This window comes from Paramisgurnus dabryanus, chromosome 15, assembly GCF_030506205.2.
Source record: "Paramisgurnus dabryanus chromosome 15, PD_genome_1.1, whole genome shotgun sequence".
Classification (NCBI taxonomy): domain Eukaryota; kingdom Metazoa; phylum Chordata; class Actinopteri; order Cypriniformes; family Cobitidae; genus Paramisgurnus; species Paramisgurnus dabryanus.
This window is the reverse complement of record NC_133351.1, coordinates 11,822,359-11,844,533: the sequence shown is the minus strand read 5'-3', so window position 1 is coordinate 11,844,533 and position 22,175 is coordinate 11,822,359. Positions and strand designations below refer to the sequence as shown.

Below are 22,175 nucleotides of genomic sequence, written 5' to 3'. Positions count from 1 at the left end.
CAATTACATAAAACATGTTCTTGCCTTAACCCATCCACTAATGTAACCTATATTATGTTATATCTTTCTATTTTATCATTTGTTTTTGAAGCTGTTGAGTCAGATTTAGCAGAAAACTTACATCATTCGTGCTTGTGTGTTTGCATCATACAGTAAATAAGATAATGTCTGGCTATTATATCACATGTGTGGGTGCTGCCAGAGAACAAATATGAAGTTTATTCATCATTGGCTGCAGTGCACATCACAACAGAGATATTCAGGGGTCACTGTGCTTATTGTTTGTTATGGTGTTTACAAATATTTAAGAGTATTGCATATCACTGCTGTAAAGTTCAGGTTCTCCAAGTGTAGGTACTTTTGGCACACCTTGGGTATGCATTATTTTTAAATAATTCAACAGCCCATCGTCAATTATTCCTTACGTATTTACCTAGGCCTAGATGAATTACAAGAGCTCTGTACATGATAATGACATATCGTTAGCCTCAAATGCATTTGTTTCCTTATTTTAATGTAAACCTAGTGCACACAAAAGTATGCTGGGAAACGAACAATTTCAACATAACACCGACTGTGACGTCACAGTTAAGATGTACGCCCCAAACATTAAATTACACATTAAATTAGTTGTTTAAATGCTTAAAACAAAGTTGTGACTGCTGAGTTAGCGCTACATGCTAATTAATGCTGTATGCTAGTGTTTAGGCTGAAGTTCTACTGTTGACTTTACAGTTACGTTTTGCAGGTCCAAACTGAAAAAAACCCCCACAAACTTACCTCTCAGAAACGTCAAACAAACTAAAAACAAGTTGTTCCTCAAAATCTGTATTTTCGTCTGATTTAAACGTGTAAGGTCTGTTCACTAATGTGAGCTACTGCCTGAGCCTCAGAGCATCAGAACAGAGCTTAATATAATTATTCATGACCCTTCCAAATAGGGCAAAAAAGAGCATTTTATTCAAAGGACATGTGAAAACGTTTCTGTATAATTTTGCACTTAATAAAGTTACATAGCTTCTATGTAAATATCAAAGCAATTTAACATATTATTTTAATGCATTCTTTGGCACCTTTAAAACAAAAACCATTATAAAACTACTGCCAAAAAAACATACTTGCCCGGTGATCGATCACAGCCGATATACTTGATCATCAGATTCATTCGCCGAGGCACAACTCACTTTGAAGATCACCTCAGCAAAGTAACTTCCAATTGTATGATTCAACATTAGATGTTGATAGAGATTCCAAAGTTGTAAAGCTTTAACTGGATTTAATGGATTTTCATATTTTATGATTGAAAATCTTGGAGAATCCTGTACATAACAGTGCTGTAAAACTTGCATGTTTTACCCAATGCTTCAGTGTTTCGTTTGTGACCCTGTCTGTAAAATCCATGCTAAAGTCTAATAATGAAATTAGGAGCATCAAAGTTTGATTTCACTTATTGATTTCACATTGATTTTAATCTTTGACATGACCTTAATTAGCCAGTACTAAAAATATCAAGGTTATGTTTTCACAGTACAGTATGTTCTCAAAGTGATGGTCCTCAATGCTTATCCAGGGGGTCCTTGAAATAATTGGTTATACATTAAATAATGTTGTATTATTAGGAATTAAAATAGGGGATTTTTACATCTAAGAACCATGCCAGTCTATCTACTGTTGATTTTATAAAAGCTTTTGAGATCATTTGAAATGCAAAACTGTTAAAGCAACACCAAAGAGTTTTTTTTTACCTTAAAATAACGCTTCCAAAAAAGTTTCAGTCGTTCATCCACTCTAAACAGGGTGAATGGCACTTTCACATTCGCTTTGCAGCCCTCTATCGGCCAAAACCGCACTAAAGAAGTTTCCAACCGTCGGGTAGTGGTCCTGTAGTCCGAGTGAATACTACAAAAACTTGCTTTTACGGCAGACCTACAATCCAATCAGAGCCAGCTATGCCTCAGTATTTATGACAGTGGGTAATGGACAATTACGCTTCTAACCTGTAGGGGGAGCAAAGAGCCAAAACTCTTTGGTGTTGCTTTAAGTCCAAATATAATTTGAACAAAACAACTGTCTTAAAAACACATACTGTGAGTTGAATCACCATGAAACACGTGTAAAAAAATATGCTTTAAGTTAAGAATAGGCTTAGAAACTATGTGAATTTAAAGGGGGTCCTTGGACAATGTTCTCCTGTTAGGGGTCCCTGCCCGCAAAAACCCGTTTGAGAACCCCTGCTATACATTATGTAGGATGATTTTATTTAGAAAACAGTAAATCACCAAAAATGAGTTGGGTTTTAGGTTCACATTTAGTCAAGCTTACCATTAAGTGCAAGTCATAGGATTCCATCTGCATAAGTTGTTTTAATTTGTTTGCTTAATTAACCCTTTAACTACATCTCAACCAAATGGTTGAGCACATTTTAGTCAAAAATATTTTATTGGGAGGAGTACCTGCTTATTGAGCTATCTCTACCATTTGCTTGAAGTATGTTATGCCAAAAAATCCACTAGATATCAGAGTGTCAATCAACAGCACTTGTCACAACATTTCTTCTTAGATGGATGTCAGAGAGAAAGAAATCACTTCTGCCATGTGAATTGTTCTTGGTGAAATTTAGCAAAGAAAGCATTTTTTTTTTTTACATATTACACTCTAAGAGCCCTAACTTTACAAAATTTTGTTACTTGTTGCTATGAAAACACTTCAGTATGTTTTTAATTATTTTTCAAAACGTGCTTTACCAAAAGGTTGATTTGTCACTTTATGGTATAAGTAGAAAAGCTTAGCGAATACTATTTGCTGAGAAATTAAAATTGCTGATCATTCACAGCCATGAATATGAAACCCAGGCAACTAAAGGGTTGTGACCGTAGACCACAATACCAGTGATAAGTAGCACGGGTATATTAGAAGCAATTGCATTGTATGGGTAAAAATTATTTTTTTTAAAATGAATGCCAAAAAGCATTAACATATTAAGTAAAGAACATGTCCCATGAAGATATTTTGTACATTTTCTACCTTAAATATATACAATTTATTAATTATTAGTAATATGTGTTGCTAATGATTTCATTTGGACAACTTTAAAGGCAATTTTCTCAATATTTAGATTTTTTGCACTCTCAGATTCCAGATTTTTAAATAGTTGTATCTCGGCCAAATATCAAACAACACATCAATAGAATGCTTATTTATTCAGCTTTCAGATGATATATAAATGTCAATTTCATATAAAATACCCCTATGACTGGTTTTGTGGTACAGGGTCACATATTTTCAGGTTTTCCATCTCCAACACTTTCTTTGGATTGCTGGGTGTCAAAGTTCTCCAGAACGGAAGTACCATTAGCATGCGTTTCCCACCCCCACTTTCATGCATTTTCCATGATGGAGGATGTTTCACCACGACTGCTATCTGCTTTCTAATTTGGTTCAGGGTGAAGAGAATAATTTCCTCTCGTCCCTCAACTGCACAGATGCCATCTGTGTTATCCGGCATGGTGCATCTCAAACTCTTGAATATTCATCTCTTTTCCTCATCTGATTAAATTAGTCCCCAATCAGTTTGTGAGTGTAATGATTCTGTATTTGACAATGCAGTTTTATTAGGATAATCACAGTTTGTCACAGCCCCTCTCTCTGCTGTGTTAACAGAGTAACGGATGTGACATGGGCTTCCTCGATTGTTTTGGTGCTGTATTTAGTTATGAATAATGGAGAACTGCCTCATGAATGCATAATCAGAGAGATGTTTGCCAGTATATCTATACGATTTTAATTGAAAATTAGCACGGCTATTAATCAACATACTGTATTTTGGGCCTAGAAATCCCTCAGACGCTGGTGAATCTGCAGAACCGTGTACGGAGGTGGCTGCAGATTGAAACAAATGACGTTTTAATTGAACAGCCTGTCTCCCCCAGCTCTCTGAAGAAAAACCAAGCGGCTGTGAGGTTTATTAACTTGCCTTTGTGTTCGTGTTTGAAATATGAGCATGTGAAGTTGAGGTCACTTACATTTGACTTTGCCTAATTTAGAACATCCTACAGACGTGAAAGAAAGGTGGTCGGGAAAAATGTGGTTGGGGATTATTCCTGGTCAAGATAAGTGGAAAATGGTATTCTTTTCTTAGGTGAATTATTATTATTATTAGTGGAAGTGTGCATTGGCTAATAAATCAGACTAGCGAGCGACATCCCTCATAAAACGACCACCTTAATCGCGACATCATTTTATCCTATGAAGTCTAACTGAAAGCCATTGAATAACCTCATCCTGGATGTTTTCAGTGGCGTAGGATCAGAGCCCGACGGAAACTGGGACTCCGGAGATTTGTAAGAGGTCTTGTCACATAAGCCATAAATCTCGCGCTAAGTGGCTGTGTTGCAGTTATGGTAATTGATACCAATGTAGTTAAGGTGCAATGTGACATATTCACAGTGTGCGAGATGGAAGTCGATGTTTCACTTAGACGTGTTTTATGTGTTCGTGTGGCTGCTCAAGCAGATGAGGGTCACCTATGTGCCTCATGAATCTTTAAACAGCTGCTTGGTGCAGCCGTGTCAATAGATATCTCTGAGGCTTTGGCTCTCTATCTACTTTCACTTTCTCTCTGTATCTCTCTCTCTCTCTCTCTCTCTCTCTCTCTCTCTCTCTTTCAAACACACATACAGTGATTCAAAATAGCTTACCGGTGTAGACTGGATAGCAGTGAGCATCTGTTTACTGTATGGAGTAATGCCTTCAATTCAACAAATTTGCATATGTGGCTACTTTCAGAGAGTGTGGATGCAGTATTTTTCTGAAATAACTTTTCTGTACATGTCTAAGTGTTATATGTTGTTTGGTTTGACTGCTTATTGATTATAATTTAACAACAGTCAAGTTTTTAATTCAATTAATTCAGCATTTCCCTGAACTTCAAATAACCATGTTTCTGCTTTTAAACCGATTATTGAAGTTGTTTGTTTTCATTCCATTGCAGAAATGCATTTTACAGTAAGAAAAACAATGTCTTTATCCCACTAATTACGTTAAGACTCATTATGATCAAAGAATGAGAACCCTATATCCATTGTATTATTTTGCCTACAAAACAACAGGAAGCAAATGGTGCTGAAGGAAGGGTTTTACCACAAAATTAAATCAAATTAAGGCTGCAGTGCATTTTAAGCCAAATTCAATCAAGTGAATTGTTTCCCATTTTAATTTGCATCCTTCAAAGCTTGGCAAATTAAAAGAAGTGCACAACATTCTGAACCATATAAAAAGTGTTTGGGTTGTTGTTAATGAGAAAATATAATGATTGACATTGTAAATATTTAACTTTGTCTGGTCCGATTTTAAACACAGATGAAAACTGGATCTCTCAGATGTTCTGCTTTCATTGCTCAGGAGTGTGCATTGAGTCATCTTTTCTTAGAAGTTTCTCACAAAATTTCTAAGAAATAAAAATAGGAAAAGGAGCTTCTATATAGATTTTTGACCTGTAAAATACATTATACATTTTTTGCTGATATGTATGAAACATGTTAACTTCACATTTCTGTTTATTTGAAAAACAATGCAGGGGAAGCACATTGACTCAGTGGGTAGCATTGTTGCCTCACAGCAAAAAGGTCCCCGGTTCGAGCCCCGGCTGGGGCAGGTGGCCTTCCTGTGTGGAGTTTGCATGTTCTCCCTCTGTCAGCGTAGGTTTACTCTGTTTTCCTCCCCCAAGTTAGGCAAATTGGAGATGCCAAATTGTTTGACAAAACTTGTTTGAATAAACTTGTGTATGGATTAACCAGATGCCATAGATGCCATAGATATGGCTATATATGCTGGAATGGTGTAACAAAGAAAATCAATGCTATGACCAGTTATATAATTTTGAAGTTTCAGGAATGTTTGTTTTTGTGATCCTGCCACGGCCAATTTACCCAAAAGTGTATTTCAACAGCCCGGTTGCCAGTTATCACGGTTCCTTAAATGAGTTCACAATGGGCCATAAATGCAACCTCCGGTGGTGGCAACCTCTGAAATAAATGAGCCGCAGATTGAGATATAAATATCCACCTAAATATCAATGGGTATGTAATTTGCAATCAATAAAAATGTTGCAAACATAAAATTTAGGTTTCTGGCAACCCGAGAGTGTAAAAAACATTAAAAGCCCTTTTAAAAACAGTATGATTGTTTGGTACATACAGTAAAAAGATTGTGTTTAGCATAACCATAAGAATTCAAATAACCATTGGCAAAATTACTTTATGTGAAAGTCTTAGGACCCTATTTTTAGCATCTAAGCGGAATGTTTAAAGCGCACGGTTCACAGTCTAAACAGGCATGTCAGAAACCTCTTTTGCTAATTTAACAACAGGAAAATGGTTTGTGCGCCAGGTGCACAGTCTAAAAGGATTATTCATATTCTTGTAATAGGTGTGCATTGGGCATAATGTGCAATAAATTAATGAGAGTCTCAGCTCTCATCCCCTTTAAAAGGCAGTTGCGCTGGCACCATTGCAATTCCAAAAAACATAAAAAAAATATAAAATTTACATTTGTTTAAAACAAAACATTCAATTACTTACCAGGCTACAGGTGAAACTTATGCCTTTTAACGGCTCATTATCGGTCCTCATTTATGTCCAAGAGACTCAATAATTATCTTTTACATTTTAATCCTTTAATTTTTCATATTTCAAATTGCTTGTGTGCTGCTGCGCATCCATGTGTGTAATAAGCAAGCGCGCGTTGTCGTCCCGTTTGTAGGCGCACATTGCGCTCATTAAATTATATTGCATCATTGACTTTAGACTTTAGACCAGGTTTTAGTTGGTCAATGGTGTAGTCTATTTTAGTTGCCTCAAAATTGCAACGCACCAACAACACACCTCGTTTTCCGGCCAGAACGCCCATGGGTGCAAATTGAGCGCAAATGCATTTGCTATTAAACAATATGGCGCTAAACGTGAAAAGGATAATTGCGCCGGGTTCAAACTGGCACAAGACACTTGCGCCGTGCATTGCGCCGGTTGTATGATAGGACCCTTAGACTTTGGTGTAAGAAAAAGTTGTCAGTTGTAAAAGTTGTAAGTTGTCCTAATATGTACATTTTTTTGTACAGTACATATATATCTTTCAGGTACCAATATGCCCCTTTTAGGTACAAAAGTGTACTTTTTAAAAAGGTACCGCCTCTGTGACAACTTTTGTACCTTCTTGTACATTTTAAGAAATTGTTGAGATGTTTTCTAAAACTAACAGACACGATTTGAGGACTGGTGTATTTTTTCTGGAGAAACATCTGAAAAGCATTAGACTTTAAGGTTTTATTTGCTTAGCATATAATGGTGCTGTCTGAGAGAAACCATTTAGATCTCATTTGCTTCTTCTTTCCTATATGAAACTATATCAAGATGTTTCTAAACTGTCTTTTTTCTCCTATTTTTTAGGTAAGGTGGAGGTTATAGTCAGATGTCCCCTCAATCACATACAGTGCATCGGGACGAGAAAGTGCATTCACTTCAACAAACTCTGCAATGGGGCAAAAGACTGCGAAGATGGTTTCGATGAAGGAGTGCACTGTAGAGGTGAGTTGCAGCTGCTATATCTATTTTGTCAACCATTAGTAAATATAAATGCTGATTTATAACAGAGATAGCATTGACAGATTAATGCCTCATATATTTATGGATCATTAAGGGAAAACAGGTGAATAGCGCAGCGGGTGTGATGTTGTACACATCCGTTTCTTGTTTGCAATCATCCAGGACATAATAACAAGCAGGTGGAGCCACCTGGATTCTGTGATATAACAATACAGACTCAGCAGTTGGCTTTGGGTTGAAGCCCGTTAGCGGAGGCGACACACCTCAGGCCGGCCAAAAGCGTGACCTTTGGTGAACTGGTGGTTGTGACACCCACTTGGATGACACAGAGAGCAACCGATCCTGGCCTTTGATACAAAGCCTGCCTGAAAACAGGCCAATGTCCCATATGAGCCATAGTAGAGAATTATGTCAGGTGGATCGCAGGCTTTTTCTGCAGGGTTAGAGCCACAAAGTGTGACAAAGTGTCTATGACAGAGAGAAATATAACTTAAGCAGATGATGTTAGACCTGACTGTAAATCTGAATGGAATATAAAAGAGTAATGTTTTTTCTCAGGGCATGTAAGTGAATTTAGTATACAAATCACAACCAATAAGTGGACATTTAGAATTGAATTTATTGCTGTGTTATAAAGCACTATAATAACACTACAATAAGTTTGTATTTGTTAACATTAGATGCAAATGCTTAAGCTAACACAAACTAACAATGAGCAATTTCATTTTTCAGCATTTATTATTCATTGTTAATGTTTCTCGATGCCAAAACAATTGTTCACGTTAGTTCACAGTGCATTAATTTATGCTAACAGCTACAAGTTTTAATTTTGATAATGTACAATGCAAAAATGAACATCAACAAAGACTTGAAAAGATTTTTCATTGATTGTTCATGTTAGCAAATGTTAAAGGAATAGTTCACCCAAAAATGAAATAGGAAAAATAATATTATGGAAGTGAACGGTTTGGTTACAAAAATTCATCAAAATATCTTTCTTCATGTTAATCAGAACACTGAAATTATGTAAATGATGACAGAATATTGTAAAGTCTTACTATGCATTTTATCAGTGCTAAAAAATGTAAGAATGATTTGTCAGTAAATTACGAAGTGTCTGCTACAAGATTTTATTAAGAAGGTTTCTGCAGGTGATCTTCTGTTTTTTGCACATCACTTTTTGCCACCACATTAGCTCATTCCCTGTCTCATTGCCAAACTTAACTTTTCAAGTTTATCTACCCTGAAGCAATGTACAACCTCGAACACCTTTCACTAGCGGAAGTACCAATCACCTTCAAGCACATGGAATGAGATTGGTCTAGTTCAGTGGGCAGAAAGATTAGGGTTTTGGCACGACAGGATCGGAGATAAAGAGAGAGCCGTTTGCAGCCCGAAGTGATGTATCACATGAAAGTTATCCTTGGGTGTTGGGAAGCATTAGGAGACATTAGGTTCATTGTTCCCCTTCCTTCATTTGTTTGTTTTTAGATACAGCTAATTAAGCAATGAGTGCCTCGGGCAATAAATCCTGTTTTCACACTTCGAAAAAGACACAGTGTGCAGATTTCCACAGCACCATTTGCTCCAATGCAGTCTTGCCGTAAATGTTTCCACTTTCCAACTTCTTCGGTATGTTTTTCGTGCATACAGCATTGTATACAATACGTTTTTAAAGATGAAATGTGGACATTTTTTGCAACTAGTGGCACCTAAGGCAATTTTGATCAGTTTGTTTCAAAGGGCATGATGGGGCATGACCAAGGGTGTAGATTTAGTTTAAACAATGGGAATGTTGGTTGCCTGCTGAATGTTTTTGTTATTAACCACTGTACAATAATTGGGGTGGGAATTGATAGTTTTGATTATTTCATCAACCCTACCACCTCTGGAAACTACACATCAACCCAAAGCGTGAGGTTGGCATTATCTGTTAGTCAGGCAATGCCAGACGAAGTGTTTCAAAGTTGTTTAGAGACAATCTGACTTTTAAAGGGAAACTCTTTTTTTAAAATATGCTCATTTTCCAGCTCCCCTAGAGTTAAACATTTGATTTTTACCGTTTTGGAATCTATTCAACTGATAGAAAGTAACCAAGGGGACTATTTTGGGTAGTGCATAATATTACTACGCCTGCTGTAGCCATGTTACAGCAACAAAGTCCTTGGGGCTGTTTACACTTGGATGTGTTTTCATCGATCGGATCACAAGTGGACGAGAGAGACACATTATGTTTACACCTGGTATTTAAATCCGTCTCTTTTGTCCACTTTCGACCGCTTCTTTCCTGAATACTATGAGGGGACGGTCCGTGAGACAGTGGGCGAGTCTCTCTGCTGTCATTCAAACGCGAGCGGGAGTAATTATGAGTTTATATGGACGCAAACTAATATTATGTCAGAGTCCGCTGCTTGTTTAGCAAGTATACATGCTGCACAGTGTTTTGTACGTTTATATGTTGGAGCTTTCTTTGACATTTCAGCGCAACTGATGAAATAGGATCGCGCCAACTTTCACGCTTTCAAAACTAAACTACGGAGAACACCCGCCAGTAGTTTTATCAATGAAACGCAAAAAATAGCGCTGTTCACCGTATGTTCACGCCAGAAGTCAAAAAAAGACGTAAAACTTGTGTTTAATACCTCAGATTAGATAAATGGGCGGAGAGAAGGCGGTCGTGTGTGGCTGTTCGAACACATTCAACCACATTTGCGTTCCGCAACTCCAAAGCGATCTGATCGAAAGTGGTTTCGACTACCTCTGCATGTGGTTGAAAGTGGTCGAAAGTGGACGAGCTCAAAACGTTTTGAACACTGTTTACACCTGGCATTAACGTCGTCCACTTGTGATCCGATCGACGAAAACGCATGTTAATGCCAAGTGTAAACAGCCTCCTTGATTATTACACCAGAATGAGAGTATAGTTCCTAGCCATGTCGCCCAGAAAATCGCAATTTGTAATTTTCTGTTGGTCTTAGTACACAATGTAATTAAAGAAGAGTCAAGTTTTAAATAGGAAAAATATCGAAACTCTTTGGTTATTTTTTAGCTCAATGCTAATGGTCTAATCAGATTCAATGGATTATGCTAAGCTATGCTATAAGTGGTACTTCCAGACCCAGAGATCAGCTGAATGGATTCCAAAACGTTAAAATCTAGTGTTTAACTCTAGGGGAGCTGGAAAATAAGCATATTTAAAAAAAGTGGAGTCATCCTTTGTTTGTAATGTTTTTGCAGCTTGTGTGCGAGGAAAATTACATTAGCCATAACACCTCATCCAGCGATTTGTGATGATGTGCAAGACGTAGAGATTAACTGTCCGCTGTGGAAAGTCTAGACACGGACAGGTGTTTGGGGTTTTGAAGGGCTGCTGTGTTTTTGTTGGTGATTTAACCGTGTGCTGAAGTAAGCAACAGACTATACTTCATCAAAGAGGCTAATTGAATGAGTAAGTGTTGGCCACTGAGGGGTTCGGCATGTGGACGTTCGGCATGTGTTACCACTCATACACCTGCAGACGGGAGGAAATGAGGTCACCGCAGAGAAGTTGGAGCGTAGCAGCTGGGTCTCAGTTGAAACTTTCCCTCCGCCCCTCATAATGAATATACATAATGAATCCCAGGAGAGCCTTACGGAAAGCTGTGCCCATATGGAGGACTAAGACGCCTTTCTTCTTTACCTTCATGGACTTTAGCAATGCTTTATTTTAATGATTGTCCTTCAGCGGAATGGAGATTTTCAGAGATGCCATGAATTTTTTTCCCCTTTTCAACCACCTGGGTGCCTTTTATTTTATTGTGCGAAATTTCACTTCTCTCAGCCTTCATTGAGTCTCGACAGGTGGGGAAGGAAAGAGGGCACATTTGAATTTAGGACCGTAGGAAAGCTCCTAGGTTCAATATTCTAAAGTTTCTCACAAGCTGTGAAAGACTCTGTGCCCAAAGGGTTTGGTCAAAGTGTTGTCGTGTGGTACCGTCTGCTTAGTCACTAAAACTTTATCGTCTGTTTATGAAAAACAGACAAATAAAGAGTAGTATGCATGTAATTTGTTTAAAGGGGCACTGTGTAAGTTTTAGAAGGACAGAAATGCAAAACAATATACATAACTATATTTTGAGTGCTGTATAAAGACCTTAAATAATGAACTATATTGTTTTTATTACCCTAAAATGAGACTTTTTATCTACATACACCTTTACATGAAAGTCACTATTCTGTGCCGCCATGCCCTAAATGGAGAAACTGTCCTATAGATTGCGTTTGTCACTGTGTGTCTCAGACGATGACATGTTTGTCATGTTGTGGCCACCGTAGCTTCTCTATGCGTTTCGAAAGGAAGGTGTGAGCTGTGGACTGAGCTGTTGGTTGCAATTTGCAGTCTCTCCACGAGATCTTCACAGGGCACCTTTAACTCAACAATAATGAGGTTTTTATTAACTCTTTCCCTGCCATTGACAAGTTATCCTGTCAATTAAGAGAAAACATTTGCATAAAAACATGTTCCTGATGAATTTTTATGTTAATCTGCATGTCATCACACTTACCCAATATATGAATAAACCGTTAAGCCAAAACGTTATTTACAAATTTTAAACTCTGTGTATGTTTTGATAATCGTTCTGAATCGGATCCTTTACAAATATGCAATTATTTCAACTTTTTGCCCAAAAAAATGTATTTTTAAATAAAAATACCCATATTTAAGAGTTTATAAGCAGAGAAAAAAATATAGATAGGATGAAACGTTTTTTCCCGTTTTGTTTGTTTGATTGTTTGAAAGCAGAGGGTCTGTTCTTTTATTTGATATGTTTGTATGTTTATATATTTTTAGAAGAACATTTTCCTGGAAGGCATTTTGTGAAACTTTTGTGAAAATCACAAAAATGCTGGCAGGCAACTTTCCAAAAAATGGCTGGAGGGGAATGAGTTAATAATTTATTATTATACCACAGGCTTGTTGAATGCATTATTCTGATTGATTGAGAACTGTTCCATGGGTGTTGATTTATTTTTTATTGTAAAACGCACACCTAACCTTTCAAATTTTTTTAAAATAACCATCAGAGCAATGCTTGTTGTAACCGTGGTATAAGCAGAATAATGCACACCCGCGATGAAACGCGTTACCACCTTAGGTGTGCAATATTGTTTAATAATTCAACAGCCCTTCGTCAATTATTCCTAACTTAATATATATAGTTGCAACTATTAAATGATAAGGTAGACATATAAACAAGGGGCTGGGATAAAAAGAATATCTTTATTTAACACGGAGCTCTGGCATACCTTTTTTTCATTGGTCGATCACAGCATTTTGTGTTATTGTCATTGGTCGATCACAGCATTTCAGTTATTTTTAATGACTTCTATACGCATGGACATTGAAAGCAAAAAAAATTGGGTAGATGCCATTTTCTTGTATTCTCATTTAATTAAACAATAGAGACACGCCCACCGGGGGGGGGACAATCCAACCGTCTCCATTGACTTTGTATAGCGAGAGGCCGCTTCCTTGTCATTTCTGGCTTATAAAAAAAAACAAAAATGCCTAAAAGCTGCTGTGTGACAATATGTACAGCAAACAAGCCAAAGAACCCAGAAATAAGTTTTTATAAGCTGTCGAGCAGTAAAACCCAACCTTTAAGGAGAAAAAAGTGGATCGCCGACTACATTTCCCCTTAGTGGACACAGTTCTACTAATAGGAGTGCTATGAAAAGTTGCCCGTTTTCCACTTTTGTGTCTTTAAACGCTCGTTTTTTAAGGTTTTTAAGGCATTATTCTGTTTTTTGTTATAAGCCAGAAATGAAAAGGAGGCGGCCTCTCGCAATACAAAGTCAATGGAGACGGTTGGATTGTTTTCCCCCTGGTGGGCGTGGTTTTCAGGTTATGACGCGCTGCGCTCTGTCTCTATTGTTTTATAGCCTAAAAGCTTTGTTTACCTTGTTGTGTCATGGAATGCATTTGGCGAAATTATTAAAAATACAAAATTCTGTTTAATTTGTATGGACTCTATACGAGCCAGTGGAATGGATTTAAGGATGCAACAGCGTTAAAGTCAAGGCTGTGGCTAAACTGCAGTACAGAGTTAAATTTATTAGGGCATTTCTCTAGTGGAATAGATTTGATTGATGGCGTTTTGACAAGTGTATGTGCTAAACTAAAGAAAAAGTTAGTGGGTCCAATATTATTAGTCTTAAAAACTATTCCACCCACATCTAATGGTTCTGACGCCCATGTCTAAACGGCATATCTTATTGCATTTCTGGCAACCATTCAGTTTGTTTCTTGTCGTTCACTGTGGTCTCTTCTCAAATCAATATTTCATGTCTATTTATTGATTTACATGTAACTAGTGTAATAAGTCAGTCAGATGGTTGCAACACCTTCGGGATGATACTAGACCCCTAGACTTTCCATCACATTCTTGCTATTAGTTTATTTTGTGATCATGACACTGTACATTATTTCTTATGTATTGACTATTATATATTTGATTATTACTCTGTGTAAGCAACAGTGGAGCTCTTAAAATAGATCACTGTAAAAAAGCACGAATGGCTTAAGTTAGGAAGAAGGATAATATTGGAACTAATTTTATTTTCATTCCTTATTTTTTCTGAAATTTAATGAGAAGTGATCACCCACAGGTTTTTTAATTGACTGTGCCGGTACCGTGTGTGTGTGTATTGTGTGTCAATGTAGTTCAGTTCAGCCATTAAAATGCACCTCATGATTCTTTTCCCTTAAAAGTGATTACCGTTATATAGTTATTTCAACGACATAAATATAAAATGAAGAGGGCAAAAGCAAGTAGGAATTCTCTGAAATACGATTACAGAAATAATTCCCCATATGTAGCTCATTTACTATTGCACAGTTTTTTATTACAATGTACGTTTAAGGCCTGTTCATTTAGTGGGCGCTTTAATCCAAAGCGACTTACAATTGAGGGATAATTTAACATTTTATCTAGAGTTTGACAAGCAGTTTGATCCATTAAGATGTTTACAAACCTTGAAGGCTTTTATAGACTTTCCAGGAAAAGCTTTGTGAACTTGTCTACACTGTCAGAAAGAAAAATGGTCAAAAATGAATGGTCCCTAGCTGTCACTGCAGTGATACCCTTTCAAAAAGCACATATTTGCACCTGAAGAGTTCAAATTACTTAAAGGTACATATTGTTCTGTAAACTCACCTAAAGGATTATTAGAAACACCTGTTCAATTTCTCATTAATGCAATTATCTAATCAACCAATCACATGGCAGTTGCTTCAATGCATTTAGGGGTGTGGTCCTGGTGACAACAATCTCCTGAACTCCAAAATGAATGTCAGAATGGGAAAGAAAGGTGATTTAAGCAATTCTGAGTGTGGCATGGTTGTTGGTGCCAGACAGGCTGGTCTGAGTATTTCACAATCTGCTCAGCTACTGGGATTTTCATGCACAACCATTTCTAGGGTTTACCAAGAATGGTGTGAAAAGGAAAAACATCCAGTATGCGGCAGTCCTGGGGGCGAAAATGCCTTGTTGATGCTAGAGGTCAGAGGAGAATTGGCCGACTGATTCAAGCTGATAGAAGAGCAACTTTGACTGAAATAACCACTCGTTACAACCAAGGTATGCAGCAAAGCATTTGTGAAGCACAACACGCACAACCATGAGGCAGATGGGCTACAACAGCAGAAGACCCCACCGGGTACCACTCATCTCCACTACAAATAGGAAAAAGAGGCTACAATTTGCACAAGCTCACCAAAATTGGACAGTTGAAGACTGGAAAAATGTCTCGATTTCTGTTGAGACATTCCGATGGTAGAGTCAGAATTTGGCATAAACAGAATGAGAACATGGATCCATCATGCTTTGTTATCACTGTGCAGGCTGGTGGTGTAATGGTGTGGGGGATGTTTTCTTGGCACACTTTAGGCCCCTTAGTGCCAATTGGGTATCGTTTAAATGCCACGGCCTACCTGAGCATTGTTTCTGACCATGTCCATCCCTTTATGACCACCATGTACCCATCCTCTGATGGCTACTTCCAGCAGGATAATGCACCATGTGACAAAGCTCGAATCATTTCAAATGGTTATTTGAACATGACAATGAGTCCACTGTACTAAAATGGCCCCCATAGTCACCAGATCTCAACCCAATAGAGCATCTTTGGGATGTGGTAGACAGGAGCTTCATGCCCTGGATGTGCATCCCACAAATCTCCATCAACTGCAAAATGCTATCCTATCAATATGGGCCAACATTTCTAAAGAATGCTTTCAGCAACTTGTTGAATCAATGCCACATAGAATTCAAACACAGTATTAGTATGGTGTTCCTAATAATCCTTTATGTGAGTGTATGTATTCTATTTCTATTTCATATTTGTTTATGTATTCCCTACAAAGTCAACTGTATTAATTCAGTTTCAAAACCAAACCTGCAGGTAAATAAATAAATCTATCCTGCATGTATCACTCTCCATTAACTGCTTATAAGTGGAACATGCATGCGCCTAGTCATACAAATTCTAGGAAGATGACATTGTTTATAGATAACGGTGCTTGTGCAAAGTAATAAAAGCTCATGTCACAGATGTACCTTCCCTCCCTCGCTTCGCCTCTTAACAGCATTCAATTACTTCACTTGATTAACTTTTAATTTCCCTCAATTCAAACAAACAAAACAAACAAACAATATACCCCAGGCCTAGGGTGGCAATGTTAACAATGGCACAAATATGAATAGCCACAGATGCAAGCCATTTCCTGCTTTATCTTTAAAGAAAAGAAGAGTGCATTCACCTACACACAAGCTATTAGCATATTTATTGAATTCATTGCATAATCATATGCGGTACTCACTAGCTGCTGGAAATTTTCTAAAGCAAATGATTACGTTCAATGATGCTGTATCCGGCCTTTAGAAGTTACATCATTACGAACATACTGTTATTTAAAGACGCTACATACAGTTAGTCACAGTGGGTCAGACACCTCAGGTTACCAGAAATGTGCACCTAATTTGAATAAGATAATGAAGGGGTAGCACTCAACGTTGTTCACCACATTGCCTTTTGGAAATACTCCCAAGCCATGTTGTAGGGTCAAACTCAAGCAACGGCAAGCACTCGAGTTTCACTTATTGACTCATTTGAGTTTGTGAAAGCACAAGCTTATCCCTGAATGCCTTCCTGCGAATTAAAGCAATCCAAAGCCTTTTAATCCAGGACACTTTGGTCAGTGTTTAGTCACAAAGTGTGATTATTTTTACTAATAGGATTAACTCGAGGAGTAGGAGTTGGCTGGTGATGATCCCAGCATTGCTGGCTTGCCAAGGAGTTGGTTTGCATGCATGGATTAGTGGTAAAGAGTGAGAATTCAACTGTAATTGACATTAAACTGTAATATATTATTATTACTTTGTCTAGAAGACACATTTTGTAATAAAATTCCTGAATAAAGATAGAGTAAAGAGCAAGTACTGTGACTACTTTCCGGAGAGGAGACCAGATGTGCTTGACATGTAAAATGTCTCTTGGATGTTGTGTAGCTGTCAGTCATTCTGATTGGAGCCTGCAATTTCTCTGTATTGTGTGTAATACCAGACATTTAGTGAAAAATGTGTGTGGTCAATGGCCAATACATCTTGGGCCATAGGCGCTGATTTCTTTATCCACCGGTGGGTCCTCGGCACAATTCGGCAGCAACGGTAGACGCTACGGGAAACTTTGGAAAGAAGGAGGAAAGTGGCATACATTGGTAGCGTTTTCCGCACTGTATTAGACGCAAAATGTGAAGTGCTTATTTAGCTTATTTATCAAAGCATTGTAGATAGTACTCGCAAGATCCACCAGTCAGAGATTCAAGAGCATTTTTGATTAAAATTAATATATCCCATTTTTGGTGGGATCGGCACCTGTATTGGACTTTAACAAGATGGAAAGAGTACTGAAAACTCATACTTAAGTACAAGTACTGTTACTTACCAAAAATGTAGTGTGAGTAGAGTAAAAAGTACCTGTCCTAAAATCTACTTAAAGTATTTGAAAGTAGTCACGAGTAGTAAGTATTATGAATGTTCAACCCAGTCTCACCCCATGTCGTCAATATTTGACGACACTTGACCATTCGTCATATGTTGACGCGAAGGGTATACCTTTCGCGTCATTTTTTGACGAACTGGGGCCTTCAATACTATTACGTCCGTTGCATTCTCTTTCCTATTTTCTTACCATTTCCGCGTCGGTTTAGGGATAGATTTACATAATGACATCCCTACCCAAACCTAACTCTAACCCCAACGCCAGGTGACAACTGTTTCATTTCGCGTAGACTGTTTAATTTTGCGTAATCTAACCCTAAACCGACGCGAAAATGGTAAGAAAATAGGAAAGAGAATGCAACGGACGTAATAGTATTGAAGTCCCCAGTTCGTCAAAAAATGACGCGAAAGGTATACCCTTCGCGTCAACATATGACGAATGGTCAAGTGTCGTCAAATATTGACGACATGGGGTGAGACTGTGTTACAATGTTATAACAATTGTAAGGGGTTGTGCACACCAACGTTTTTAAATGCTGCTGAAAATGCCTGGATGATGCCAAATGCCAGCTGTTTTCTCAGCTGAGCACCCAAGCTTTCTTCATACAACAACTATATAACATGCCACTGGTTGCCAAGGATTTAGTTAAATGGAAAAGAAACAAAATATTCAGTATTCAGCGGAAATAAGAAAATCATACAGTGTTTCATTGACATGGGTGCAGTGATGTAAATAATGATAGCATTTATTTTTAAGTGAACTGAATCTGGTTATTTATAGTCTTCAGTAGTGATTTATATTTGAAGAGTTTGGTTCCAAAATGCAATAAATCCATTTTGTTAAAAACATGTTTTTTTATACCAAGAAAGTGACAAGATGAAAGCCACTATTTTCTGTTACAAACTTTCACACAGCATCTTTAGGTTAAACTGTAACAACATTAAAAATTCAAATCCATAATCTGATTTTGAAAGATTTATTATAAAAACTGATTTTTTTTGCCACAAAATGCAAAACAATCTATTAAATCAATTTATAAATGTGCATTCATCTTTGCCATGTTATATTCATTAAGTTGACTAGTGGTATACACTGATTAAAAAAAAAATAAACATTAATGACATTAATCAAAACACTTACTTTAACACTGTCATTGCTGCTCTCATCCATGATCTTTTTTGACAGCGACCAGCTTCAGATTTTCGTTGACGTTGTGTAAAATAATGGAAAGTTTTTCATAAGATCCTCTGGGGTCATTGTGTTAGCATGACAGAAGCTTGATGTAGTCGTGTGAGAACAAGCAACAGCCGGCATTTTTCCGTCGCCCGAGTTCCTCTCACGTAAATTATTCGATTTAGTTGCCTTATGTTTCTTCCCCGCCACAGAAACTACCACAGGTTTATCAATGCCATTAAAGTATTATTTTGTTTTTGTTTGTTTGTTGATCACAAAGTTCAAAGTAGATCAGGAAAACTAGGATTCCTTGTGTATTCAACGCGCTGCCATTGTTGTTTACAATGCGTGGAATGGTGCGCTGTGATTTGTTGAGCGGATTTATTGCATTTTGCACAGAATAACACGGCAGATATTGGATTTTGCGTAAAATTAAGAATTTAATTTTTTAAAACTGACCTGATAGAATACTGATTTTGGTGATAACAATTTTTTTAATGGCGTTTATCACGTTTTGGAACCAAACTCTTAATTTGCAGATTTGTTTTATTTTTTGTTCCCTTCCAGAATTGCTCTTGGGGCATTTTATAATTATTGTCCTCCCTAGCTGTTTACGGGCTTCATCAGACACACGGGTCTGGCTAGCAACTAAACCGACTTTTGGAACAAATACTTTGTGGAAAATTAAAATGTTTTGGTTTCCAAAAGACGAGGGGAGACAGTGAGCATGGATCACCGCTGTGCGGATTTGGCAGCTATATAATATATATTAGATATATATAACATTACAATCATTTTACACAGTATGTTAGCTCAAAGAAATGGTTGGTATGCTTAAGCTATGATTTTTTAACCAAGGTAATTTACTGGTTATTTATTGTGCTTGTTTTTAAAAAGAATCTACTCTAGAAGGACTCTGATGTTATTGATTCTAGTGTGGGCCACAAAAGCCGTTTGTTTATGTTGTTGCCGCTGAAACCGTCTATACTGCATTTTATTTTATTTTTTGTAGTGCAATTATAAAATGTATTTTGATATATATGGCATTTACTTTAACAACCAACCTGCGTGAACTTTAATACTTGTGAACTTTAATTTGTAACAATGCTCGCAAATTAAATTAGTTCTTTCTCAGGGAAGCAGACCTATGGCATGCTTATTAAACACTACTTCTTCTCCAATGACCATGGCTTGTGCTAAGATCAGCATCTTAATTTGGTCCCATATTAATTAGGGGGCTCTGGAAGCAGGCAAGTGATTGGATTAAGGCAGACCTTGGAGAAACAAAGGCCATGAAGGTCTCTACTGCTGGCCTGTAATTAATCCATATGGGAAAGTGAAATACAAACTTCTGCATGTTTCTCTTTTCTCTCAAATTTGTGTGGGTGTATTGAATTTACAGTTTGTGTGTACAGACCATCTGTGCATCATTCGACTTCACTTAAACACCATGAAGAGTTTTGCATCAAAGTTATTGATAGCTACTGTACCGCACCGTTCAAAAGTTTAGAAACACTCATTCTTTATTTATACTTTTCACATTTTAGAATAATAGCAAACACATTGAAACTATTGAATAGCATCCAAAATATCCAAGCATCTTCAAATAAGTCACATTTAGCCTCGAATTTGAAAAATGATACGCTTGTCATTTTATCAAGCAGCTTATTGAGGTCTCACCTTGGGAAGCTTTTTAAATAGTTTTGTGTCCATTTATTATGGGCTGTTATTGGCTGTTTTTACCTCACTTTTAAGTAAATTTTCCTTTATTTTTGAAATAAAAAAATATATAATTTTGGCAAAATTATATTTTTTTTACTACAAAGGTAATTACAAACATTTAAGGTCAACTTTATATTAAAGATTTTTTTAATGATGAGATACCATTCAATAAAGTGTCTTAAAGGGATACTCCACTTTTTTGAAAATAGGCTCATTTTCCAGCTCCCCTTCAGTGAAACATTTTATTTTTTAAGTTTTGGAATCCATTTAGCTGATCTCCGTTTCTGGCGGTACCACTTTTAGCATAGCTTAGCATAATCCATTGAATCTGATCAGAGCCGGCCTTAAGCATCTGGTGGCCCGTTTCAATAACTAATAGGAGGCCCTACCCACATAAAACATAAGCATAATAGAGCAAAAAGCAAGGATTCCTGTTGGTTTGCATCAATGGTATATTATTTTATTACGTGCACTTTTAGCTTCACGAACAGGCAGCTCAAAAGAAATGATCCAACCTTATTTAATTACAACTATACAATTATAGTTGCCTCGCCCTTTCATGGACGCTAAATTCTCTGCTTAATTGATTTGCGCAGTATATTTTCAGCTGTCTGGGCTGACTTTAAAAAAAAACATCTCAAACATCCCCTCAACTTGAATTATTTAACAAAAGCAAACAAGACAAGTGTCTGACTGACACTGAACCGAACTTATAAATAAGGATGGGCTCCGCGTTTTTTCAGCACCGTAGACAGCTCACCTGGCGGCGAGCGTAGATTTCACCTAAACCTTATTAGAAATCCACCTTTCTGTGTTTGGGTGCTGAGAATTCCCTGATAAGTTTATCTTTGTCCAGCGATTTTGTCACCTCGTGCTCAATAAAAATCTGAACGAGAGCTGACGGCATCTATGTTCAATAGGCTATTATAAAAACAGTTTACATTGTTATGCGGGAGCAAAACAAAAATAGACGATTTCCAAGCCACTGTAAAAAAAAATCACCCCTCATTTATCTAAAGTTCTTGGTCATTATGTTCATTTAATGGAACATTGTGTGGATGTTGCGTTAGAGGAAAATGCCGTCATGCACAAAATATATTAAAGGCAGTCAGTAAATGCACACAGATGTTATACACATATTTTAAATACAATTAAATACTGCATTAAGGTTAGTATAAAATCCAATAATATTATTTAAAAAAAAACCCATTGAAATCAGTCCCTAAAATAATGTATTATTAAAAACCTGGAATCACACTTGCACAGACAAGCCTGATGAGAGAGAGCATGGTCGAATTCAAAACTGCGTTTTTGCGCCCTTGAAGGGAACTTCGGGAAGGGAGCCGCTTAAACTTTCACTCCAGATAAAATGAAAATGACGTTGCTTTCATTGCTCTATTCTCCAAGTGTATTTTAGCGGTCACAGTCACGCAATGAGACACAATTGCGCAACTCTCTGCACAGCTCTGATATTTGAAGGGAATAAATAGGGCATATAGCGATGAGTAGGCCTACTTCAAATTGATATTCTCTCCATTTGTGACGGAAAATTTGTCGGAATGAATACGACAGGTAACACATTTAAGAAATGTCGGTTTTCACAAAAATAAGGCTATTAAGCTCTCGTCTAGTGATCCCGAT

The 22,175-nt window shown here is 37.2% G+C and overlaps 1 protein-coding gene across 2 annotated transcripts in view; it reads left to right on the top strand.

Moving 5' to 3' along the window:
• The window catches only part of lrp1bb (low density lipoprotein receptor-related protein 1Bb), a 379,953-nt gene that overhangs the window by 111,502 nt on the left and 246,276 nt on the right, over positions 1–22,175 (top strand). For both annotated transcript variants that reach the window (XM_065251976.1, XM_065251975.1), the window contains one exon: positions 7,443–7,580. In XM_065251976.1, the coding sequence (XP_065108048.1) occupies positions 7,443–7,580 (138 nt within the window). The remainder of the gene's footprint in view (positions 1–7,442; positions 7,581–22,175) is intronic.